Source organism: Ambystoma mexicanum, chromosome 2q, assembly GCF_040938575.1.
Source record: "Ambystoma mexicanum isolate Mex_15411 chromosome 2q, UKY_AmexF1_1, whole genome shotgun sequence".
NCBI classification, from domain to species: domain Eukaryota; kingdom Metazoa; phylum Chordata; class Amphibia; order Caudata; family Ambystomatidae; genus Ambystoma; species Ambystoma mexicanum.
In genome coordinates this window covers 229,534,074-229,561,280 of record NC_090924.1, presented here as the reverse complement: position 1 = coordinate 229,561,280, position 27,207 = coordinate 229,534,074, and the positions used below count along the sequence as shown (strand labels likewise).

General features: G+C 44.7%; 1 protein-coding gene across 3 annotated transcripts; it reads right to left on the bottom strand.

The window, feature by feature from the left end:
• Nucleotides 1-264: 264 nt before the first annotated feature.
• LOC138569311 (AN1-type zinc finger protein 2A-like) lies at nt 265-23,465 on the bottom strand. 3 transcript variants are annotated; one of them, XM_069647178.1, is made up of 9 exons: nt 23,011-23,465; nt 15,002-15,082; nt 14,390-14,484; nt 13,313-13,444; nt 8,016-8,167; nt 7,810-7,908; nt 7,409-7,469; nt 2,460-2,536; nt 265-1,479 (listed from the first exon to the last, which is right to left on the bottom strand). In XM_069647178.1, the coding sequence occupies exons 2-9, from the start codon at nt 15,054-15,056 to the stop codon at nt 1,389-1,391; spliced, it is 762 nt and encodes a 253-aa protein (XP_069503279.1). In that variant the 5' UTR covers nt 15,057-15,082; nt 23,011-23,465; the 3' UTR covers nt 265-1,388. The 3 variants fall into 3 exon arrangements, with proteins under 3 accessions (XP_069503279.1, XP_069503280.1, XP_069503281.1); XM_069647179.1 differs by lacking the exons at nt 14,390-14,484; nt 23,011-23,465 and having other exon boundaries at nt 1,256-1,479; XM_069647180.1 differs by lacking the exons at nt 265-1,479; nt 2,460-2,536; nt 7,409-7,469; nt 7,810-7,908 and having other exon boundaries at nt 8,012-8,167; nt 23,011-23,150.
• Between the last annotated feature and the right edge of the window lie 3,742 nt (nt 23,466-27,207).

Genomic DNA, 27,207 nt, shown 5'->3' with positions numbered 1-27,207 from the left:
ATCTGCTATCTTCCTTGTTTGGCCTTCGGACTAGAAGAAAAACTTCAATTCAATCGACTGCTTTGTTAAAAAATCCGTAGTGATTAAATAAAAAAAAAATAAAAAAAAAAATTAGTCGTTTTGTATTCGTTGTAATTGCATTCGTTATTTTGGGATTCCACAAATGTAACCATTTCTACATGCTATGGGTTTCAGTCATAATATGCACTCATCGAAAACAAAACTTACCTTAATGCATTATGAATAAGGCTCCCAATGTTATGGTATTTTTGGTCATGTTCTCTATATTTATCCAGCTTTATATTCGCTCTGTACAAAATATTAATTTTAAACTACTTTTTTTGCATTTATACAAATTAAAACTATATAGTGCTTTGATTGCACATAGAGTTAGGATGTTGCGCTTCAAGACAAAGTCCATTTTCGCCTGAAAAGGAAACAGCTGCTCCTTATGCTGGCATGATACTCCGCTCTGTAGCCCTTTAAACGCGAATTTTTTTTTGCCATTGAAACGTAGTCTCTGCATTGTGATACTTGCATAGCCAGTGGCCTGCAAAGACGAACGAACAACCTGAAGACATAATGCATTTAGACACATGAATTTCCACTGCAGCTAAATATTGAAAGGAATCAGTGTGATTCCAGCCGGTGTTTGTGTAAACAAAAAAAAAACACACGAAAAACAATATATATGAGGAATCAGAAAAATTGAAAACCGGGAGATCTTATTATGATCGACTTCACTCCGGCCTTCCCCAAATGCTTGTAGGCTATTAATAATACACCAATGTGAAGGCACTGGCTTCATTATGTGTACGTTTTGATCATGCATTGGGTAAAATGATATTGCATTATAAGAAGTGTTGCATTTTCTTTTTGGTTCAATTTTAAGCCATTTCAGCAATTAATGATCATCTACATATATGGCAGGTCTTTGCTACTAGTATACAGGCTTCTCCAAATGAAGACTTGTGAAGCAATATCACCAAAATTAAAAGGCATGTACAATTAACTGCATCCTAAACAAAATATTTATGGAAAGCAGGTTGGTCTCGGGACATTAAAATAATGATAGATCTAAAATTATTTCTAATGCAGCACTTTCATCAATTGAGTGCCACTGCATGTCATCTATTTATCAACGTGAATATAGCATGATAAAGCCGAACACTATGTACAAAAATGTTTTTTTAAAGCGAGAAACAAAGCCAAGTAACGAGAAGTTGTCCATTGTGGAGTGCTTGAGGAATTGCATCAACACTGCTTCCAACAGGTTCCATTCCTTAAGGTCTGTTATGCGGATTTGGTCTAGTGCAGAGTTCAGGAGCATTACCGAGGTGGTACCAGGGAATATGTACAAAGTGTCCCTCCTTTGGTGGGTGAGTGCTCTATTGGCCTCCAATTGCTATTTTCTTGTTTTGAGACTGTATACCTTCATCTATGGTGGTTGAAGGTGATGCCACATCTTCATCGTGGGTGCTGAGGAATATAAATGTAGGGACTATAAGATGAAGCTTCTTGTATATCTATTTCACAGTATTACCGTAAAGCAAACAAGGACACTTACATAAAAACAAAAAGATCCATATAAAGCATTACCAAAGTTTTAGTGATTCTACAAAGTAATTGACACGTTCTGTCACATTATCACTCATGCAGGTCACTACCATCTGTTGTAGATTAACACAATCTGATAACTACGAAAAGGGGCCTCCACTGTTTTGTAACCAAGACATTCTTGACCTCATTAGATGAAAATTTAAATTACCGATGAGAACATGAAACTCATAAATGGCCCTAGGGCTGGAGTCCTTGTAAAAAGGGGTCAAAGAAGGGAGATGAGTCTCTCAGAAAGCATTTAATACTAGCAGTATATGCAACAGATTATATCCCGAGAGATGTGATGGGTGAATGGTTTTTAATTAATCATAACCACTGCCATTCGTCTGCGCAACTTTCCAGACTGCAATTTTTTAGCCTGTCTGCCTCATTGCTGAAAAGGGCCAGCCATATGGAAATCAGTATTGGAATTGCCATCAATGGGAGCAGAGCAGCCAAACTACTATGTCACGCTCCAATGCACGGAATTACAAATAAACCCCAGTCGTGTATAGGCCTAGTTGGGCCTCATCAGGGAAGCGTAGCTTGGTTTCCTATGGCACAGCATGCATTTTAAAGGGGCTTTCATCAAACTTGTTTTGAACAAGGGTGACAAATAGAAAAACTATTGGAATCTATAGGCCAAATGTTATGAGTAAAAGTAGAGTAAAATTAGAAATTAATTATCTTGGTCTGTTACAGTCTGAGCTAGACATGTTTGAAACCACTTGTCTATGCAAATCTGCCTCATTAATCCAGGAATTTCTAATCTGTGACGAAAGCTATGCTTTTGAACTAACAGTCTAAATTAAACTGTTTTGTCTGTGGTTAGCCAATGGAATAGTTTTGAGTTCTCATACCTAGATTTTTCATCATTCTTTTTCGTGGTCTCTGTCAGCGATACCTCCAGGACTCGTCTCAGAACTTCCTCTTCACTCTATGAAAACAAATACAAAACAGACACCTCAGTCACAATCGTTTATTATTAAAACACCGATTTCTGTATGTCTTGTATGGCTGCTGGTATGTTGTGAGCTTGTTTCATTGGTTGCTGTCAAAATCAATTCATTCATGTAGTTGTTTGTAACATGCTCAGATGTTATGTTAAAGGTTCTCATACCGTGCACTGTCACAACTTGCGTTGTTCCTTGGCGATCTGTTAAGTGGGTACGAGGGGGTAAGTTAGTAGGACGGAGCAAGAGAGCTGTAATGTACTGTTGGCAGCTTCAGTTTGGTTGACACCGTTCGCAGGTGTGTTTTTTGGTTGCTAGCCGTCCAGTGCTGTTGGGCGAGGCTGTGTGTGGTTGGTTTCGTTGTTGTGGTGTAGTGAAGCATGTGCAGTTTGCTGTGCTCCAGAGGTATGGTTGTGTTTAGTTCAGAGCTTGAGAGGTGTATGCAGGAGGGTGAGTTGTTACTAGGATTGGTTAGTGTCAGTGCCCTTTCCTTCCCCTGCTGTTCTGCATAACTGTGGCCCATACCCTTTTCCCACCTAGATGTTGAGACACCTGCCAGGTGGAAAAGAACGCCACAGATTGTGGCGGAGCTGCAGGCAGAAAATGCCCAGACCGGAGACACCGTGCAAGTGGGAACAAAGATATCCAAACCAGAGACAAAGCAGCAGGCAGAAAACACCCAGATACAAGACATCTGGCAAGTGGGGAAAATGCCTAAATTTTAGACCTAGCAGTAGGTAGAAAACGCCTAGATCTGAGATACCTGGCAAGTGGGGGGAAACATCCCACGTTGAGATACAGCAGTAGGTAGAAAACACCTAAAATTTAGATTTTTATTTACATTTTTCTGTTAAATAGCATCCATTATGCGAACAGCCAGTAAGAAATTGTCTTTTCCACTGCACTTCATAAAACAAAAAAAAGATGGCTGGTAGGTTTAAAATGAATCTTTAACCCCTGGCATTGCTCTGGGCAACCCTTCCAACCATTGTTGTTCGCCTGCCAAGCCATTACAAAAAGGGGAAGAACCCATGCAAATCAGGCTTGGTCCCACTTCAAAAGGAGTAGTCGAGTCCAAACTGCTTGGTCACATCTCTTCTGCACAAGACCACAAGCATCCCCAGACATGATTTGGAGTAATCAGTGAGGTGTGGCTTAGGTGTGTTTTGGGAGTATTTTCCTAAACCGTAATGTATATTACAATGGACTTGTGTCTCCTACGAGACATATTGGCGCTTCTAGACAGTTGTGAACAGTCATATTATTGGTGTTTAAAACAACGAATTGAAAAAAGGAGAAGAAATAAGTTTTTACTGGATTTCATGTGGGAAAAATGTTGAGTTGAAGGTTATGGAAATCACTATCGAAAAGGAAAGGGGCTGGTTGAGGTGTACTTGGGGGCACAAAAAGGGGCAGTGGGAAGGTTCAGCGACGATGTCCCACCTTGAAAAGATAAACGCTGATGGTTGAGCCACGTTCATACTGATTGGTTGGATTCCTAGATGTAATGAGTTCAGTAATTTAGATAAGGTGAGGGAAAGCTAAGCAGAAGTTGTTTAACTGGGACTGGAGCAAAATCTATGGCAATGTGTCTAGCCTGAAGAACTACACACAGGTGTCGAATGTCATGCACACTTATTTGAGGGCATAGCCATATTCATTGGTGTGCCCCGATCAGGAAATCGGGAAGATGATACTGGGCATACGACTAAATCAACTGCCGGTCCTTAGTTATTGGTCCACAATTAAATTTGACAGCGGATAAGAGATACTGTAGAATGGGACTTGGCACATAAACAGGAGACCGTAAAACATTTGTTCACCGAATGTCGAGTATTAGGATCTGTATAATGTGTGCATATGATGGACTGATTAGCAGCAACGTCACGATACAATCCACTGATTTTTGGAATTGCTGTATAAACGAAACTCAACATCAGTCCATATCATATTGTATCGACTTTGGCTGAAAACAGTCAAAAGGTTGCAGGGTAGTCTGCGGGTGTCCTTAACAGGAGGGTACAGAAGATGACACATTGGTTTTCCCCCCGGTATTTTATGTGCCTTTTGTGCTTTGTTGTCTTTATCAACAGATTTGCTATCGATTTTGGGTTTTAATATTCATATTTATTTGAATTGTATCTGTATTTGTATTATCTTTCTACTGAAAATAATTGTTGTGTTGATAAGTGTGTGTATATAAGATATATTGGCTAAATACAAATGCATATAATAATACAAACGTATTTGAAAGACAGTTTGTATATGTAGAAGTTATCTTCAGAAAGGGAAAGTAATTTTTTTTTTTTTTTTTTTTTTTAATCAAACAGATCCCATTTTTTGCTGTCTCATACTCCCCAAACATCCACTAGATGGCACTCCAAGAGTACAAATACGTAGCCTTCAATCCAAGAGAGCAACTAAACAGACATTGCAAACAGTCAAATGAGTCAGAACAATAATCCGAAAACACACAAGACAAAAGATCTGGTGTGAAACAAATCAAAGATAGCGGGGCGAAGGACAAGAAAACAACAAACCCAGCAGGAAAGTGAGCCAAACGGGGCATCACACGAGTAATCACGAGTAATCACACAGCACATCGAACTTCAGAACACGTGGGGCTCAGTCAATAGAAATGCTGACTGGCACGTGTTCAGGCCCTTAGGAGAAAGGAGACCCCAGGACATGCCTTTCACTGTGTCTTGCTTCCATTCAAGGGTTCCCCCCGAAGTCACAAGAACAGCTGCTTTGCGTGTGGACTCGGAGATGGACAGTCCTGAAAAGCATACTGTCAAAGACGTGCTGTGCTTCAGAAAGCGCAGCTAGAAATTGAGTAAGTGACGCGGGAAGAGGGGTTAATAATAGGGATAAGCAGACATGGTGCAGAAATAGGGGGTAAAGACGAGGGCAAAATGAAGAGACACTTGCCCCTCTACCTCACCCTTCCAGCAAATCATACCGCCTCCCAGCCCTAGGCCCCTTGAGTACTGAGCTTGAAGTAGGTCTTTCTATCTGCAGCTTGTAGCTGGATCGACAGACCAATATAAGGCGAAAACTACACTTTCGGGCAAACCAGCTGCAGTTTCTGTTCGGTTCAACAACCAGACTCCATCTGGACACCCCTTGGGTAACCGTTTTCCCACATCCACCAGTGGCCGCTGCAGCTGGCAACCCCTCACTGTTGGCTATGGCAAATACCTTGGTGGTATTGTAAATAGCCCGTTTCTACAGCTTTAGCTGCTCTTGTATTTCTTTTAACAGCAGTGATCTATTCCACACTTATCTGATGATGTACTTTGTTGTCTAACAGTCTGTTTTGATAGCTGCCATGTTCATCGCCATGCTTTAAAATGATCAGAGGGCCAGTAGGGCTGCAGTCCCTACTAAAACTCCGAATCAACTGAACCTGTGCCAGCATGCTCTTCCAGTACGCCTATCCAGCCACACCTTACCTCCGACGCTACTTATGCCACTTTTAGCTTGAACTTTGGGGAGCAATTGTAATAACATTAATACTCGTTATGTATTATTTGACCTTGCATCAGTGGCAAGCTGTTTGCCTTACACATTGCAGGTATTTTGGTGCAACCTCTTCTTGATCATTATGAGTCATTATGGCGAGTAACCTTTTCAGTTACATTTATGGAAGCAGCGTGAAGCCTTGAAATTAGCAAAAAATAAAATGTATGTATTTCTATCTTGATTTACAAGTTGGCCTCAAAACATGTTTTCGCTATTGCTATTCTCATGTTACCCTGCTAGTTTCCAGACGGAAAACAGTTTGAGGAACATACTCTGGAAATGGAGCCACAGCAAGGAGCATTCAGGGACGTCATTTCACCAAAAGGACTGGGGTAGCGGAAGTAACATCACATGACCCTTGACCTCTGACATCACAGAACGTGGTGTAATTTGACCCCGCCCCGAAGTGACATCACAGGGAGCGATGAAATACGACCTTTTACCCCTTGATAAAACAGGAAGTGGCATCACATAGCATTGTCCCAAAGTACCCTATGAAAAATATGGTTCTAATATCCCTGTAACGTAATATACATTTCATACAAGAATGGATCACCATATGTATCAGCTGAAAAAAAATGCTATAACTGCAACTTGCGAAAAACAAAATACATAGTCCAAAATGGATGATTATTCTACTCTAAATGCTTTCTGTCTGCATTGTGAATTTGAGGTGTTTAAGAACAGACTAACTGACTCACACCCTGAAGTGTGCCTGAAATAAAACTTGAATTAATCTAGCAATTATTGTATAGAATTCCAGAAAGACAAATTTGTTATTCCTATTCTTTCTTAATTAGGGTCACTGCTCAAAGTGTTACACTTGTGGAGCCCCATGTTTTTTTAAGAAGTCTGAAAACGAAAGCCAGCCACTCTAGAAACGAAAAACCACATGGGATTGACCACAGCCCAGGAGCTTCAATTTGTTTAAAAATTATTTTTATTTTTTTAGGGTAGCAAGGGAGACCTTGGGGGTCGCAAATGCGACCCCTAAATGACGTCCATGGGAGCATTGTGGGTTTCCGGTTGACACTGAAGCCTCATCTCATTACAGACAAATCCCAGAGTGTATGCCTCAATGGTTACTTGCATGCAAGGATAATGTACTTTCTACAGATCTACAAAAGATCGATGCTGCAAATCAACTGTCCCCAGAGTCCCTACTTCCGCTGCAAACCACAAATCCTCCCAGGATCAGAGCAGTGTGATGCTCTGCAGTGCTGCCCACTTCCTCAGTGCCATTGCATCGCTCCGCTACATGGTGCAATCACAATTGTTCATATAGCAATCAATTGCTTTTTGAGCCATTGGTTTCTTTGAGTTGTTCTTACCAATCCATTGTAGCAAGTGGCCGCAAAGGACATCCCGCAACTCCTGGGCAACAGTGAAGCACTAAAAGAAAAGGAATGTTTTAATAAATACTAATGCATTGGTACTTACAATATCTATGCCACTGCAGATACTTGATATGGGATAATGCATATCCACGTGCCCGCTCTGAAGCAGGTGTTTCACTAGTGAGTACATGGCATTGATGAAATGCGTCAAAGTATTTTTATCCTTCCTGCTGAACCCAATACCATAAAAGTGCTGGCTAATCAGTAGTCAAAACTGCCACGAAACACAGGTGGATCTCTGTTATTCCCTGGAAAGTGCCATCCTCAAATAATTGGACCTAGCACCTTCGAGTAGTAACCCATATTATTACATAATTCATAAGGCAAGTAGATACCTGATTGATTGAGGTTTCTGGTCTGTGGCTGTTTCACGCATTGCAGATTTGGATCTTGCTACGTCACAGGTTTCCTGGGCTCTCATTATGGCCGCGTGCCTGCAAGACAAATCCAAGCAACTCAGGTGTCTGTATGTCCAGGCTCAGTAGAAAAACAGCTTTAGATAGAGACGGCCTCAAAGGTGGTCTGAAATAGGCAGTCTCACCCTGCTTTTGAGAGGATGCGGACGCCACCTTTGCAATCGTGATCCACTGGATGCCGATGTTTGATACAAAAATTCTCTTGACAATGGTCACACACCACCTTTATTAGTTCCTTCTTTTTGCATCCTGCCTTTACACACCTATTCTTGAAGATCTGAAATAGAAAGGTCAGAAAGGGCACAAATAGATGAATGGGCACTTTTGAATGTATTTAGTCTCTGCATTTGGAGGCAGTGTTACATTTTGTTTTACTGCTAGTGAACATATACATTTCTGCAGCAGGACCATACATAAAGCATAATATATTTCTGAAACGATACCCTTTGCATAAACAAAATGGTAATAACACACTGACTGGACCACTACTAGCATAATGGTGTTTCACACTGCAAAAACCAACAAAAATTCTGATTAGAGAGCACAACCATGGTGGACGCATTGATTAGCTCTGCATTACCAATTCGAGTAGTCTCACTCCTTTTTTTTCTCCAATCAATTAGCTAAAACATGGGCAAGACCTGCATCTCTGCCAGGCACACTGTTGCCCACGACCTCACAAAGCTGCAGGACCCCTGAAGGTGTGTGCCAGCGTTCTGCATGTTTGGGAGCCAGAGAAACAGACTAATCCTGGCCATTGGGACCCTAGAGTAGGACTCGCAGCTTCTGAAAACCAGAACAGCCAAGATCCCCGTTTGTTCGACATCGACCCGCAGCAAGCCATGAGTCTAGCATATTTGATGTTAAGCGAAACACCATGACCCTTCTGCACTGTCTTTGGTGTTCATCATTCTTCAAACAGCTGTTTGCCTGTCAACACCTCACTGCACCAGCTAAAGCGTGTCATTGCCTTGGCTCGAACCAAGAGGTACTGCTGCCAGCTGTGACAAATCTGAGGATGTTGTCCCTTCTTCCCTAGGGGGAGACCTTTCCCGTGGGGCCAGGGCAGTGCGTCCACAGTACACGGGGAAGGAATCTCCCTATGGGTTTGGGGACAATCATCACTAGAGAAAGCTGTATCACCCCACTTTACCTCACCCTACCCCTTTGCCAAACTGACCTGCATCATAATATTGAAAATGCATATAGCCAAGCTGACATACAGAACAACACCGATTACAGAAAATATTGTGCAGGTAGCTCGACAGACAGTACTCTGACGAGGAAGATGGCCAGGAGTACAAAGATCCCTTGCAAGCAACCGAACGAGCGGTCTAGTTTCCAAAGGCCTGCAATTGGCTTGAAGGAACATATCAGTTGAAAAGAGGGAATTGCAACAGAGTTCAAGCTCAGGCTGAAATGAAAGCATTAGAGAGATGTGATAGAGGGAGAGCCATCCCCCGGAACAAACAGAACACGCGGCCGGGGAAGAGCCTTAGTCTGCAGTGAGGCTGCAGACCCCGTTGGATGCGCCTGGTGACCGCGGAGACCGCCAACAAGGAGGCAAGCAGCTATGTGGGACACCCGGGAGCTGTATGAGGTGCGGGGAAGCACAGGAGTGAACTTAAGAGCCAGAGAAGGAGGGTCTGGGACCCTGCATCAAAACAAAAGACAATTGTACGTTTGGCCGGAGAGTGAACGATCCAACGCACCCGTGGGAGTCTGGGACACGCAACCAAAACCACAAGGGTCTGGGACCCTGAAACAAGCAAGAGAGTTGCAAACTTGGTAGGAGAATGAACAAAGATGAAGCGGCACAATGTTGCGAGCCTGCGACTCGCACACACCAGTGAAATCTACGTTCAAAGCCAAGAGGGTCTGGAACCCGACAGACAATTATATATTTGAAAAAAGATTCAAGACTGAAGATAGAGGAGTCCTATATTGGTAGGACACATGAACTGAAAGCTAAAGCAACAAACAGTTCCTCGCAAGTCATTCAGAGACTTAGCATAAAAAATAACCTAGGGGAAAGGAGTACATCTCTAAGGTTAGAACTTTATGTTTTGGAACATTACTTTTGCAACACTTTTTATTGCCAGCGAAACTGGGAACCTTTCAGTTGTTTGAAAACACAGAGAACACTCTTTCGTTTGACAGGAGATCAACCCTGCACACTTGTATTAGTTTCTTAGTTTTATGGACAGAAGTAGAGTTTTGGGACATGACAGTGACAGACTTTTTAGTTTCGGACTTCCTGACAACTTAATTATTTTCATTTGAGGCAGGGAAACCCCCTCTTAGCTTTAGCAATAGAGAGGCATTTTCCAACCCATTTATCCTTAATAAGACTCTATATGCAAAATCATGCCACCATTGTGCCAGAGTCTGGCTTCAGCACCCTTACACAGCACATATGCTCGAACCACCACCTGCTGCTTCATCGCCGACACTACTGTAAGTCGTTTGAACCTGGTGTCCCTTGTAACGCCACCTTCAAGCTTCTGCATCAAACCAACTTGCCAGCGTATCCTGGCACCAACTCGCTACCGCCGAGCCTGGGTGACCACCCAATCCGCATTGCTGGAGTAATGCTTCGAATCGCAGCTACGTTCCTGTTTTACCCTGGCTCGACACATGCTCGCCACTGGATCAATGTGCCTGCCACATCCTCGAATCAAAAAGAACCCGCGAACGATGCATAGAAGCCTGGTTCAAAGCTGTCGAACAGCCACGACATTTGCAAAAGAAATTATTTATTGATTACTTCCCCCTGGTGCATTTTTGGGCCCTAAAGACTGGCTAGGTCATTTACCTCCCTTGCAACCTCAAGAAATATCCTTTTTTAAACATTGTGGTTGTTTAATTACCTTTTCTCCCCCATCTCATTACCCAGAGTGTTGCATCTATTCTAGCTGCATATTCTGTGTTTCTTCTACATGCCTGGGTTTGACAGTGTTTGAGGTAGTTATAATTTTACATGGTATGTTTGATTAAAGTATATGTGTATATATATATATATATATTTGTAGAACCTTGATTGGACATTGCTTTATTTCTGACTGTTCTACTTCACTTTTTGGATTACTACTGAGCCACATTCACATCCCTCATAAGAGTATCTTCCCTTGGCACACGTTACCACACAAGGAAAAGGAGGTATATCTCTTAACTGTGTCTGTTTTACTGTTAGGATTGTGTTGGCTCTTGGTTTATAGAAGTGTGAGGCATGAGTAGTCACTTTAGCTCTACTCATCCTTGTGCTCCTGCAGGACAGAAGTCAATTTGTCACACCGTTTATAAAGTAGGTAGGCAAAAGACTCAAGATGGTCCCTAGATGGAGTAGTATTGTAGTTCTGGTGCTGTTTTGCAGACAGTGGCTTTGATGGAGCCACACTCTTGCCTAATTTCTGGCTCTATTTTAGGTGTGTATTAGAGTTGAGCATGAATTTGGGCAAGTCTTAAGAAATACTGTTTGGAGGTAGATGGATAAAAGCCCCAAGAGTGGAGGGAATACAGGTGGAATGAGATATGGCGTTTGGTTACATGGGGGTGGGGGGGGTAACATTTCACCAACAGTACAGTGGCTCTCAAGCAAGAAGCAAAAGCAGTGCTGCTGTATTAGTGGCATGATGGCTATGGTGAAGCAAACACTGGATAGCTGTCACTTGAAAGCCATGATGGCAACATTCTATAGAGCACAAGTCTGGGTTGTGTCCAAGTCACATGACGAAAATTGGCTCCGTGAAGGGACTGTATCAACTCACTGTTGGCTATGGAGCCGGTTATTTTGTTTGGTCCAAGTTTGGGTAAATGAACATGCTGAACCATACAAAAAAGCCCTTACAGATATCCTGGAAATGGCGGCAGCCAGCAAATGGGTGCATAAGGTACCTTAATAGATTGCTTAGGGAGCCTGGCTTAGACAAACTGTAGACTAACCAGATGTGTATTATTAACAGAGGCCCTGTAGAAGGTAAATAAATCCTTGGTGGCACGGGAATGGTTGTAATGCGAAAGCTCTGCAGTGCTGTGGTAGTTCCATGGAATTGGATGAGGGCGGTGCCAGCACCTTCATTCAATAACCTCCCCCACACAGAGCAGAAGCTTCCCACAACACTGTTTTGGCTAGTTGTCTGTAGTCACCTACAGGTCCTAGAATGGGATCCTGCAATGATGCCCAGTAGGCCCCGATAGCCACTGGGACACTTCCTTTTCATGTGCATAGAATACAGCAGGTTCCGGCAAGCCTTGTTTGGGGCTGTGCTAATCGAGAGCTCGTTGATGACCCTTTATGAAGCAGAACATTTTGGCTCTACCAACTAGAAACCCAAACATGATGAACGTGTCCCATTTCATTGCCAGAACCTGCACTCAAGTGGGGTGAGCGTCAAAAAGGGAACAGGGAAGAGGAAATCACGAGGCCTTAAGGGGTCCCCAATTTCAGAGTTTGTTCCCAAAACTGTTTAGCAAAACAACGCACGCTTATTGTGTAGTGCTTGGCTGTAGCACTAACTTTCCCCGAGGTCTGATTGGCAGGGTATGGAGTGTGTGGGTCAGGGCGGATGTTTAATAATGGTAGCAATACTGCAGAATATGTTAAAATTGTCTATATGACATCTCTTCCTGGGCTGTACTTCCGGCGACTTGTGCGTCATGGCACCGACCGTTTACATTTCGAGACAGGGTGCTTGAGAGAATATCTGGTTAGTGTGAGATAGATAGGCTACAAACTATTAAAAAGGAGGAATATTTAAGGGCCAGTGTGTCAATCCTCTGATCGGGGGCAAGGGCCACTGTCACTCTTTATCTGGGACATTTTGGTGGATTAGCAAGGCTGATTGGTAAGACGAGGAAGACTTTGCACGCCCACTAGCCTTATCAATCCGCCCGGAACTCCACCAGCATTCCTGCAAGAGTGAGATTGTCATGCTGGAGGTAATGATGCAATGGATTCCTATGTAATCCACCTGCAATTGCCATTTGGTAAAATAAATGCAGGCGGATTGCATAGGAAACGATTTTAAATGCTGGCGATGCATCTACACGTTTTCCAAAACCGATTGAAAAAGTGAAGAGTAAAGGCGAATTTGCCTGTGCTTTACTCTTCGCATTTCCATTGTTTTGGTCCCCCTTCCCCTCCAGCGCAACTTCGGAGATATACGAAGCGAAACGACCCCTATGTGTTTGTTTTACCTATCGTTCTGCATTAGAATGCAGAGAGGTTGACCCGGCTACACAGCTCCAGCAAAAATAGAAGGGAAAGCCTAACAATAGGTGAGGGTTGAGAGAAGTTTCAGTCTAAAACACAGTACTCCTAACACCACATGCAATTTGAACCACTGCGGTGTTGATTTGGTGCAGTATAAACGCATTCCCACAGAGCGTAACAAGTAACGGCTGTAAGAAAGACATTGTGTACCTTCTGTTTGCCATGAGCAGAGTCCGGCTGACAGTTTCTAGCTCGATGTTCTCCAACAACGATGTCTGGCTTTTCGCCCTTTCGCAATGGAATAGGGTTGTTGCACATTGGACAAACAGGAACCTGCACATCCTAAAAAAACACACAAGAAGAAACAGTCATTCAAATCGTATTCAGCCATGTGTGTAATGTAAAAAGCTTTGTAGCCAGTCATTTGAGGGTATAGGTTGTTTTCCTGTGAATACAACCTTCTTTTTAGACCCACGTAGGGGAGATAGATAGAGCCAGATCATGGGTTGGGCACTATGACCGCCAAACTCATTTACCGTTATTGCATGCGGTACATACCGGGAAAGGTCACAATGATACCAAGACATGCAGGCCTTTCTGTTATTGCCCACTTCTGTGTCCCTTAGGGCTCCATGGGACTGGCCTTTACCGCATGTGGTAATGCATTTGTGTGGCAGTAGTAACTACTTCCATAAAAAGCAGGTGTGAAACAAATTTCGGTAAGCGGTGCTATAAAATATCAGATAATGGTAATTAGCAGATTTTTTACCACTAATCCGAAAATTGTAATCCGGCCTGAGAGTTGGGCACCTTTGCCATTCTGAAGCTACGTTTTCGGTTTTAGGAGGCGGGACATCCTGTGCAGCGCACATGTGCATAGACCCGGCTCCCTAGTTCCATTAAACACCTGTATCCTTACTAGTTGCACTTGCCACCTGCTGGCCGTACTTCTATTTATTGTTTATTCTTTTATCCCATGTACTGCATTGTCCCCTCCCCCCACTCTCCGCCTTCCCATGCACTTGCGCGAACTGAATGACACCTGGCCTAGTAGGATCGTTGTCCGTCTTCCCTCTTTTCCCCCTCCCTTGCCTCGTCGCGCCTTGAAAGACTTGCGTATAGGCGCGTTATAAATGCCATATCATAGCCAAACCTCTTCCACTGCTGGGTAGAAATCAGCTAATCTTTATTCCCCCTCCCCCCCTTCTACCCCCAATACAAAAATAAAAAAAGACTAGGAAGAAGAAATACATGAAAGAGCAATCCAATGAGCTTTTGTAACGCTACCTTCTTGTATGCAAATTTGCATTTGTGCTGGTCATACGTGAAGTGATTTTTACAGAAAACGTCTTTGCATGCATCGCACTTAAAAGGCAGGAAATCTGTGAAAATGAGATGGACAAAACAGTAAATAAATAGGATGTTAACCGTCTGACGCTGCTCAGTCACGATCGGAGACCAACAGCGGGTCTACATGTTTTCATGTACCATTTGAAACACATAGCTTTGAACCTGGGCACTTTAAAATCCAACAGCCCTTTAAGCAGAGGGTGGCACTTCACTGAACAGCATGTCTTTTTGCATAACCTGGTAGCAAATTACAATGAAGTATAACACTAGCAGAAGCCATAGGAGTAACACAAAATGGTTGCCCCACGCACAGTATGACGAGGAGCCCCAATAGTCGCACTGCCCTTGAGGCCCGTAAAACGTGGAGGTTCCCTCGCACCACAGTGGTATCCATTACAACTCAAGAAGCCGAAATGCATCTTATGGCACCCGTAAAAAATCTCTGGCCCAACACACATCTGCACAGGTATAGCAAGCAGGAGAACTAGAACTCTTCATGATAAAAGAAATGTCCATTCTGAAAAGGGCCTTAAACGTATAGGTCCTTACCCAGCTGTTTGCAGGTGCTTTCACAGCAATGCTTTCCCAAGTCTGGAAGCTCCATTATGCGTAAAGCGTGTGCTGAGATTCCTACAAAAGCAAACGTGAACAATTCTCAGTCAGGATACATCTGTGAGACTCCTCGGCTCGTCAGGAATGTCTTTTTAACTAAATGTAGTGGTTTCCTCAAACCAGTGGCGTCACTAGAAATCATTATTGAGAGAGAGGGGGGGGGGGGGCGGACCGGTGGGCACACATACAAAGAGGGGGTTGGGGTGCTGGCACATCAAATATGGGTAACAGGCCAAACAAAAGGCGTCATTAAGCATGTTCAGGGTAGGTTTAAGCCAATAAACGTTTTGCATCAAGTTAATACACATCCTAAAAAGTTCACTCATTATCAACAGTTGCAAAAATGCTCTATGCGCTCAGCAAGAGATTGCATTCTTTTAACTCAAGCAGACATCACTCACCGCACAGCTTCAAATAATGTGTAGTTAAAGTTGGTATTTAGCATTAGAGAGATTGCTTCCAGATCAGCTTTAAATAATAGCCAGTCAAAAAGAGTTCGTTTAACAGAAGGGAAGAGATAGCACTCATACTTCAGTTTCAAATGATAGTCAATGACTGTCTGTGCAATGGATGAAATATCACATACAGGGGCGGAGGCAACTACTCCCTTTGTTTATTCGCAATAGTTGCAGGAATCTCGCTTTGCCCCAGTAGAATTGTTTACAGTTTCTGGCTGTAAACCTCAGTGTCAGCTGGTGAATTTTTTTAATTGGCGGGGCAAAAATATTTCCACCAAATGTGCCACAACATGCCACAGCTACCGAGCTTAACAAGGGAGCCACAACAAATCGAAGGCTGGGGGCCCTTCCACCTCCACAAGAAGTTTTTGAGATAATGGCTTAAAATGGTGCATTTTTTCAGCACACATTTTAAAAAGAAAATTGGGTAAAATGCTAAACTTTTTGTAATTGGTTTTCTAGGGTCACATGAAAAAAATCAAATACATGCAAGTCAACAACAATGCACAGGAGCCTTTCTACAACACATTTTCATGATGCCTTTGCCCACAATATATGCCAGTATAAAAACATTTTCGTGCACATTTCCATGCTGACTGCACCAATTTCTGCCAGTATTCCCATATAAGGACATACTCATGCTCGCTTTGCGCATAATGCCAGTAATGATACTATCATACTACAGTTGGCTTTGCGATTAAAATGCCATGCCACAGTATGAAAGGAAACTGGCTGCATCAAAATGGCAGTCTAGCCATGTAATAACACTTATCATACTTGGTTCATCAAAGGTGCCCAATATAATGTCATGCCACAGTAAGAAGTCCTAGACTGGCAGCACAAACATGGCAGTCTAGCCACTTAATAAAACTAATCATGGTTACTTTATCAAAGATGCCCTATACAAAATGTCATGCCACAGTAATAAATGTCTAGACTGGCTGCATTAAAATTCCCATCTAGCTACATAATTATACTTCTCCTTACTTTATCAGTGATGCTCATTACAAAATGGCATACTGCAGTAAGACGTGTCTAGACTGGCTGCATTAAAATGCCACTAGCTGGATAATAACCCTTATCGCGCTTACTTTATCAAATATGCCCAACACAAAATGTCATGCCACAATCAGAAACGGCTAGACTGGCTGCATTAAAATGCCAGTCTGGCTACAGCTATATAATTACACTTATCATGCTTGCTTTATCATAGATGCTCAGTACAAAAATGCTATTCCTGCCCCCTGAGCCCTACAGCAACTTGCAAGCACACAATGTTATTATGTGTGCATTCGAGGCACTGTGGGGGTCGAAGGGGCAGGCATGATCTTTTTTTTTACTAGGCTTCCCTCATAGATGGCCAGTCAAGAAATATGCCTGCTAGTTTCATTTGCCCACACCCAGCAGCTCGCACGGGGAGCTGATTTTGGCCAGTGGGGCAGGGGTGGCTGTGCAACAAACGCCTTCCCGCCAAAATCAGCTCCACAACCCAGCACAAACACACATAGCATGCACCCCCTTATTCACACTCGTACCCATCATCATACACTCACTCGCTGCATACAAGCATACACATATTTAAATGAACGCATCTTTTGCCCTGATCCTGAAGTTTATTCCCAGCGTGCCATCTCCCACGTAGCATGAACAGGAAGCAAAGAGAGCTTCCTGCACATGCGCGCATTAGCTGGAGCACCGATGACACAGCGCCCTGTTCCATTTGTATGTGCAGCAAGGCGCAGGCACGCCCTCTCACACATACAAGCATGCAGTTCCCAAGCCAGCATCCCCAATGAGACATGCAAGGTTGGAGAAGCAAATTGCCCATGGCTCTGCATGGCCCATTGGGCATGTGCCTCATGGAGAACAGAGCTGTCAAACGGAAACCGCATTTCCCTTTGATAGTTAAAGCCAGCCCAGGAGCACTCCCTCAGCTGGCTCCTTGGGTCCAGCATCTTGGCAGAGGGTGCTTGTGGGTCATCCCCCACCTCACCCATTAAGGGCGTGCCATTACAGGTACACCCTCAATCTATGCACCGTCAGTGTGGCTGGTTATGAAATACTGTTGACTTTGAAGTCCTGTACATGAACTACACTGTTGGTAATGCAGTGATTTTGAGTGCATTTTGGGATTCACATACACATTCTTCAGTAGAAGGCTACCAGGGTAGCTCAGCAGGTCGAGTGACAGTTGCCGAGATGTTATTTATTTAAAACTGTTTTTTAAATCTTTTGACTTTTTCCAATTCCATATAAAAAACCAGCATTGGCAATGCCAACACTTTGGCCTTTGGTGGGCATCTAATAGCAGTGCCTGCAAAATGCCTAATACTTTATCCACATGGACAATCAATGGGTGGGCAAATAACAAGACACCTACAAGCTTTGTACAGCAACATACAGTACTCACACAATCTGAAGAGATGCAACAAAATACACTAAAAAGGAAGCGCCCGCAACTTCAAGTAATCAGTTCAGGGCTCTGCTTGGCTGCAAGATAAGCGAGCAACCAAAAGAGTGTTTGCCACTGCGCCTGCAGCTCTGCGCTAATAAAAAAAGAAAAGAAATATCCCGAAACGCGATTGTCCGAATTCAGAAAAATCACAGAAGGATAAAATCCGGATTCCACCTGAATGGGATTCAAACATGTGACCTATAGATTGCATTCTGTGCTCAGTCAGCAGCATTCGCTCAACCCAACCATCTATCATAGCTAGCAAAGCTATGCTTTTTCCCCCTCTCGCCTCTCACTTGTCTCTGTTCCTCACTTCCTCCACCATGGTGACATCCTAAGCGCAGCTGGCCGTACTGCCGATATGCACTTAAAAATGTCCAATGTTGGTTGTCCTTAATCTATGTATGTCCACTTATCAGGGTGCAGAAACAAAAAGGTGCAGAGGTAGTGTGGGGGCATTCCTGTCCTGGTGTCAATTGGGTTGGCTAGGAGTCTAAAATACTGGCAAGCCTCTAGATTGGCCAGCAATGCATGCTGAATGGAACAAAAGCAAACCCGGGATGCTGAGTGTTCTCCTGACAAGGAGAAAACAAGTTACATGTAGCACCTGCTTAAAGAGTGGCCCTTTCAGGAAAGCACTAAACCAGAGACCACTGCTGCACAAGCAAGCCAATAAGATGGGAGGAGGGGGCCTTGGGAGAAACGCAAGTCTCACCGCAGTTTGCTAGTGTAGGTGACTTGCATAAAGCCTAGCTCCATCACAGAATGGCCAAGTAACCACCTTTGGTTGACCTGGAAATACTTTCCGGGAGCTGAGCCTGCATACTTACTGGCATTCTTTTCTACTGTCCCAGGGAGTGTTTGAAGGAAAGTTCAAGACTCCTGTGTCGTCAGGTTAAAACACAACAAGAGTTTAACCTCATGTCTTCGTTGGGTTATCAGAATCACCGAGGAGGGAAGATGCGGAGGGCCTGGGGGTCGGGGGACACGCACCTTGCTCACCGGGAGGCGAGGGGGAAAATTACCATTTAAGCTCCATTATGTTTCAATCAAGGAGGTGGCTAATAAATTATACACATAATCGAGCGTAAATTGTAAACATGTCCCAGGAGATGCCCTGCCCTACCTTCAATACTCACCAACCACACTTTGCATCTCTGTTATGTGCTCTTTGTGCTTCAAAACAGGTGAAAAGCCGCCCTAGCCGAAAGACTCACTTCCTGAGAAAGGGGAGCCACCCAACAAGGTCAAAATTGCCCTAAACCAACAGAAATGCTTACTTACCATTTTTCAAGCAGGAGGAATGTTTAAATGACAGTTCCCAAGCAGTAAGAAGGCACTTTCACAAGCAGTTAATTTATTCTAGAAGCACGGACATTGATTTTCCCATAGAAAAGCAATCTTTCAAATCAGGCCCATAATGTTTACTAACAGATAGCATTGCCACACAGTTTTGTTTGTCTTTATGACTTGACTGAAAAGCTGCGTAACGCATAGAAGATATTTTGAGGCTGACATGATTTTGCATTCATATACTTGTATTCTTCTGTTCCAAATAGGCAAAACAAAGTTACTGTCATACTATTTTTGGTTCACATAAGTATTTATATATTTGTCATTTATTTGCGTACAAAATCCTGCGAACACGCAGAGGCCAGTGCGCAAAATCTGTGAGCATTGTCCTCTGTGTGGTCGCAGGATTTTGCTTGCACTTTGGATTTCTAGCTCCCCGCTGTCGGCAACGCGACGCCTGCTGGCAGCAGGCAGATAGAAATCATCAAGGCCTGCAAAATCCAGCAAACACACAGAGGACAGTGCTCACGTCAGAGAGGATCTCCGGGATAAAGACCCCGAGGTACGATCTGACATGAGCACTGTTGAGTTTCATGTCTTAGTCCAGGTTTATCTGAACACTTTACAGTTCGTTTGAAAGCAGCTGGGAAGGAAAACAACAGAAAGGGAATACATCGAAGGACATAAATAGAGGTGGGGTGAGCCAGACAATTTGTCTGAAGCCGAGCACAAACAGTCGGATTACGGGACCATGTGGGGGCAAGCATCTCCATGACCCTTCTCAGCTAACAGAGGCAATCATTGAGCCAGTAAGGGTAGGAGCACCACATGACATGTATCACAGCATTGCCAGTTTTGTGCTGCAAGTCAATGATAAATATTAAAAGGACGAGCAACAGCCCTAGCTATACTAAATAAAAACAAGGAAATGAAGCTCAGAAAAGATAGAAATAATTACCGCTGTCGAAAGTATTGTAAATTACTTTAGCTATTTTAAATAAGATTATACTCACATGATTCAATGTATCATTTAATTTGGAAGATGCATGGTATCTTTCCTATTCAAAGATGGCCGCTAGTTTTGGCTAGTTTCCAGAGATCTTCCTTAGAGACAGTCATCCAAGATGCTGCCTCCATGGAAGAGCTCAAAGAGTTCCGAGATGGGCAGTAATGGGTGGGATTAGTATGGCTAGGGGCAGGGAAAGGGAGGGATTCAATAATCTAACAACTGTGTATCCCCCTCAAATGTCATCTCCATTGGAAGAGCATTACAGACCCTCATTCAAAACCCATATTTGAACCTTTTATGTTAAAGCTCTTGTTTTAAACGACAATAGTTCGGCTTAAAGGTAGCGCTTTCAGCGCCACCTAATAGCCCAAACTAACAAGTGCTGTACAATGGACCTCATTCCGAGGTCGGCGGTAACCCGCTGGTGTCACCGGCGGGCGGGCCCGACCCGGAAACACTGACTCCGCCACCCGACTTCCCGGTGCCACCAGGACATTACAAGTCCGGGTGGCGCAGGCAGTCAGGCAGCAGATTCAGTAACTCCCCATTTTCCTGTTGAGTCCCATAGGACTCCATGGGAGTGGGGAGACGAAAGCACTGGCAACGTTGCCAGTGCTTCTGTGAAAAGTCTGCCTGCAGGGGCCGTTGCGCCCGGCGGGTCTGAGCCTGCCAGGCGCTACGGCACCTGCACATTAACTCATAGTGTGGCGGTCTGGAAACAAGAAATCCTTGTTTCCGGACCACCACACTTGGAATGAGGCCCAATGTGTTTGACTAGAGAAGGGCTTCGGCTAGTTGCTTGCTTATATTCAGGGTGGGGTGGGGGAATGTATGCCCCTGTTATGAAAGTCAAAAGTTGGCATCCATTAACCCACAGTTTAATTTGCTAATAACTATTGTTATCGCAATAGAAGCATGTATTTATAACTAAGTAGTTTGACAAGCATATAACATCTTTATGATTATATATCATGTGATAAAACCAAAAGAAGGGGAAGAAAAATCAAAGGGTATTTTAGTGGTAGTCAAGACAAAAATAGAAACGCATTTTAAATCAAAACTCCTGGAAAGTGTTATTAGTCAGAAGGGATTGTGGGGGTTGGGGTCACGCCACCAATTAGGGGGGTCTAAAGCGACAAAATAGGTGGGCAATTGCACCCTTTTTGCCCCCCTCTAGGGACGTTTATACCTCAAACCTCCAGGGCAATAACTACTGTTCTTCGGGATCCCATGTACCATCTATACCCTCTCAGTAAATCAGAGCCCCCATGTTAGAACCTGCAATCCTTACGATAGGCCTTCTGTTATATTGCTCAAGGAGTGGGATCAGTCTTAAACCAGCAGGCTATGTTGCTGTATGGTAAAACCACACAAATTACACTATTTCCTAATAGTAACTTATTTTATTAGAAAACCTATGGAGATTAAAAACATGTACACAAAATAACTGCCTTTCGGCCCTGTTAAAATGCTATTTGCGCCTTTTTAAAAAAAATGTGATTTGGGAATGTTAAATTTATTGGCAGAGATGAGTGAACAGCGAGGTCAGCCAATTTCACCGATTTCCTAAATGAGATGTACACGTGTCTGTATTTAAATGCCATATGCATTATTCTTTGAGGAGGCCTTAGGGTTCTTGGAGAGTTCTTATCCAAATGTCAATTTCTCAGGGAAACTGACCATGCTTTTAAGCTCAATAAAGTTAAATAATAATTTAAACAACAACTATCAGGAACAGACCCCATTAATCATAAGCGACGAGTGTACCCTCTGACTTAAAGTAATGAGAGGAGGAAACGCAGACGTCAAATACAACTAGTCATGTTGAGAAACCAGTATTTTCTCACATGTCACTCACTGAGGATTTACACTTACTTTTCTAAAACATCCACAGACCGATCTTGCAAGTCTTGGCTTTCACTGCTTTCCTGTGATGTACTTGTAGTGATATTCTCCATTTCTAGATGAACGTGTACACGTATCATGGTGGGAGCGTATAAGGCAAACACTAGCTAAATACATTCAACCCGACAAAGGACAATTTGAAATCGATGTGCACTCTGAATGAGCTATTGATAAAAAGAAAACCTGTTTGGAGTGCTTCTTTGACACGGATTCGGGTGTTGTGGTTATGCACACTTCCATTATACAGTGCAACAAAAACACCTGTTTACTTGTCAAAAGGAGGCTTAGGGCAATTGAATAGCATTTAGTTGCTGTTCTCTTGAAAGTGGCTAACCGTTGAGCAGCCAATGGGGAAAACGATGGAGAGTTTTTAAGCTGCAGAGATGTGCTCATCCCATGCAACACTACACGACCTCAAACACTCCTCTGGAGATGTATGACCTGTCAGAAAGAAGGGCTGCCCACCACCACCACTGCATACATAGCAGGTAAGGGCGTATTTAAACATGTGGTGAAATACACCAGCTTAAAACTATCAGTGACAGGATAATAAGTGATTGCCGCCAAGCATCAGAGTCCACTGTGGGCACTGGACTACAGTAACTCTTACACGTGGCACCGAACCTTCCTCCCTCAGCGGACGCAAACGGGGATATTCACCTCTCGAAAATGCCGGAGGAACTCTGTCCAGTGACCCTCGACTTGTGTTCTGGATAGTCATGAAACATGGCATCCCATGAACAGCTTTTGACAAAATGAAAAACTGTAATTGAAAGGTCAATGTGTGCCTTACCAAACAACTAATTAAGACCGGAAATAGTCTTACCTGGATTGTTCTTTTAGAAAGCACCCTCTTGGCGCTCTCAAAGTGACGGTCTGGCTGTCAGTTCAGAAGCTGCAATTCGTAGTGGAATCTGTCGACTGTGTATTTCTCCGACATAAACAGTGTCTCGTCTTGAATATGTGATGTTCTCGACAAAGCGGATCAGGAATGCCCTGTCACTTCACAGCGCGAGCCCTGCTCTTCGGAATGCTCTCTCTTCCAGTCTCTTGAGCGTCGGGATACGGCTCTTCTGCTGGTCCCGATCCTGTACGCCTTTTGGAACTGCATCTCTTCCGCTGCTGCTATATTTATGTCTCGCCTCCGCTGAGTCATTGCCCCAAACAACACAACACCCGGATCTTCTGGACACTTTTCCAGCCCGTTCTAGCACAGTGACGCAGCGGTTTCCTAGGAAACGACGGCCATTTCTGCCGCATCACGTCGCACAAATGCAACGTGTCTTTCACGGGACGATGACAGGCACAATATTAGCAGAACGTGGGCCCTGCGCCTGCGCCGAAGTATGACTTTTGCTCAAACGGCACCTAATGACGGAAATAATCAGCGAACGTCATTTGTTTTTCCTACAGAAGTGCTGTCTTCGACAGAAAGTGGGTGGTACTGCACAACGAAACCTACATTGGGGGCGGGGGAGACTTCAGAAAATACTAGGCGGGAAAAACTTGGAGGCTTCCACTGCTCTACACACTTCAATGGCAACTCTGATAATGACACTCTGTGACTTGCATTATTTTCTACATGTTTTTACCTAATACACTCATCATATCACTTAATTTACACAGTACAACAACACGTCCATGTATCTGTTGTATATTGTTTGTGAAACTATCCTTACAGTATCTGAGTACACATAATTCAATCTCCACATTTTGTATTTAGTGCGACACAAAACTAGCACTGACTATGTACCCGTGTATATGTATTTTGTAGTGATTCTTGGTGGCAGTGCAACACAAGTGTTCTGAGTGTCGCTGCTTATCTCTTGTTTGCCCAGCATTACCTCCACGTCCACTCTACCTTGTCCCAGTACTTACCTCTCGAATCCCTCTGCCTGCGACACATGAGCTTCTATTTCTTCTTATAACGCTTCCCCTTTATCGGCAACCGTTAGTTACATTTTTCCTGCCTCCCGCAGGTTTTCTCTGTGCTTGCCCCCTGAAAGAACTGAGTGGTGGGGCCTCTGTTTTGCCTGAAGTTGCAGCGTTGCATAGCTCTCAACTCACACGCTTTTGACGGGTGTCACCCGCCTTGTAAAGGGCTGACTCACCCGCCAAGCCTACAGCACGCCCATTCATTCCAATGGGCGTCTCACCCGCCAAAAACAAAATCGGGTGATTTTACCCGCCTTTGCACAACAAATGGTTGAGAGCTATGCTGAGCGTGCTCCTGCGGGTTTGGGCTCCGGTTGAGCGTGGAGCCTCTCCCGGTCATATGCGTTGCATCGTGGCCAGCGTAGGAGGCATCACCGCCCTGGGTCGTTCGCACCCAGGAAGGGGCTGCACCCTTGGGGATGGGACTGCTGTGGGTCGGGGTTCTGTAATCGCCCCGTATTCTGCGCTGACCTGGCGCGAGGTTTCTCTGCCTCATGGTCGTGTGTCTGAAGCCGTATTTTGTGGTGGATTGTATGGCTTCCGGGGGTGGGTTGGCGCCGCCTCTCTGGGTTTTCTAGTGATTTGTAAGGACGCTGCTGTGGCTACCGGTTGCCAATGAGACTGAGTATTTTTTTCACCCCTATTGGTGGTTTTATACCGGGCAAAGTATAAAGGGTGCACAGCTCAGGGAGTGTTCTGGTCTCCAATTTGGTGCTGTTGTACGTCCTGGCTGCACCACGGGGAAACGCATCGGGAAGCTCAGGCAACTTGCGCTTTCCTCTTCCTCGTCTTAAGAAACTGAGACGTTTTTCCTTGACCAAGAAAGACATTAAAAAGTTACTCCTTCAAAGTCATGGACGCACCCATGAGCACGAGCGCCGGCATTTGTCATCTTCATCATCCTCCTCTTCTGAGGCGGAGGCCTCGTTAGCCAGTTCCCATTCCTCGCCGGCTGATGTAGAAGGGAACTATCTGGACAGGAAAGAGGTGGAGGAAGTGCTTATGCAAGTTTGGGACAGTATGGGGTTTTCAGAGCCGTTGGTGCAGGAGGATGGAACTGATCCCACAATTAGAAAGTATAAGCATACCCCGAGGATGGGGTTGCCGTTGGTCTCTGACAGCCATACTAACATCCTTTGTGAATGGCTTGATCCGGAGCAGTTTGCCATGCCCTGCGGTATGACCAAACTCTATTCATTGAAGGGGAGTGAGAAGTTTCTCTCGGACAATGTTGAAGTTGATGATATCCTCGCTAGTCTGGTGGGTCGCTCCTCTATGTCGACTGAAGAGGCGGCTGTCTGAGACCCAGTTGACCGTAGGGTCAATTCCAGCTGGGAAGAAGGTTCATGCTGGTGCGCATCTGACCCTTAGCGCAAATGTCTACGGCTCCACACTGCAAAGACGGTACTGGATGGTTTCAAGAAGTTGCGGAAGGCCATGGAAGGGGGCTCTGACTCTGTCCTGCTCCTGGGAGACATGCAGCAGTAGGTTGAACTCTTGTCTGATCTGGCATTTGATGGGGTGTGTGGCTCGGCCATGACTATGGGTGCAGGTGTGGCAGCCCGGAGGCATGTTCATCTGCGAGATTGGAAGACGGAGGGTTCCAAAAGGTGGCTGCCCTTAAGCTTCCCTTTGACGGTTCCAAACTGTTTGGTGATTTTCTTGAAAATAAAGTGTTTCTGGCTGAGAAACACACTGATAAATTGCAACAGAAGTCTTCCTCAACATTCAATAAGTCCTCTTGTGCGGGTGCAAGGGCCGGACAGTCATTCGCTGGTTCCTCCTCCCACTCTTTTCGAAGCCCCAGAGGGGGCCGTGGTCCTCTGCGCTCTTCTTTTCTGGGACCGACTCAGAAGTCCTGCCGGTTTGAGCGGGCCGGTGGGCGGACGTCTCGGGCAGTTTGTTCCGAAATGGGAACAGTGGTGCTCGGATTCTTGGGCTCTGGACACTGTCCGAGAGGGTTATCGTGTGGGTTTCCTGTCTACCCCTGTGAAAGGTTACATGGTTCGGACTGCTGTTCCCCGCACTCTGCCGAAGCGATTGGCTATGTCAAGGGCTCTATCCGAATTGTTGCAGAAGATGGCTATCACGCCGGTTCCTCTTCCACAGCTGGGTATGGGATTTTACTCAAAGGTGTTTACGGATTTTAGCCAATCCGAAGTTGGGTTGGGGCCGTCAAGTCCGTACTAGCTACCCATATCGAGCTGGCATGTGGATGGGTGCTGTGAGGGTGTCTGAAGAGTATGCGAGTGCAGGAGTCTCATTATGTGTCCAGCTAGACAACATTTTTGTCGTAGGGGATAGCTGAATCCTTATGACAGAGGTGTTCTGCGATGTGTCGTGAAAAGTGGTGTTTAATAGCAGTTGCATGCAGGTGGGTGGCCTTGCCTTCGGATAGCTTCCATAAGCATGGAGCGTGATACGTACCCATGTGTCCTGGCTGGTTTCTTGGTTTTGCAGGTGTGGCATGGATTCTGTCCGGTCCTGTTTATTCTCTCTGTCGCTCGGTACATTTCATGGCGGGTTCATTGCGGCCCCGGCCTACCTGAGAAGTGCTTGAATAACTCGAAGTATGGCATGGATTTGTCAGGGGAATAGCCAGGTCTTGAGGGCTTTCCGGAAGGCAAGCTGATCCTCTCTGCATCGGACGCTAAGGGGAATTGAGTTACCAGATTGCGGGGGCTTGGACGGGCAAGGAGGATCCCCCTATTCCTGTCGATTTGAAGGGAGGGATCACAAGGAGGAGTGCAGTGCCTGTTCGCAGGTATCTGTTGGGTTGGTAGCGGATGAGTTTCTGCTGGAGGTATTTTGGGCCTGTCTTGTGGAGTGTACAGTGGGTGATGCACATGACTTTGTAAGAGGCCTGTCACCCAACAGGGTACCAGTGGAGGACACAGAGGGTGGGTGTGATGTGCTCTCTGGGACCTAGGGCCAGGAGAAGCCTAGCTACAGTGTTCTAGACCTATTGGAACTTTTTGGGTTGATATATAGGCGGTGCCCAGGTAGAGGGAATTGGTGCAGTCTAGGCAGGAGAGGACGATGGCCATAATTGCAGTGACTCTGTGAGGGCAGGAGAGGTAAGGGGAGA

Coding starts and splice junctions, on each gene's coding strand:
- LOC138569311 (XM_069647178.1), bottom strand. CDS start 15,056: ATGGAGCTTCCAGACTTGGGAAAGCATTGCTGTGAAAGCACCTGCAAA. Junction 14,485..15,001: donor AAGCACCTGCAAACAGCTGG/GTAAGGACCTAT, acceptor TCATTTTCACAG/ATTTCCTGCCTTTTAAGTGC. Junction 13,445..14,389: donor GCAAATTTGCATACAAGAAG/GTAGCGTTACAA, acceptor GTGTTTTTTTAG/GATGTGCAGGTTCCTGTTTG.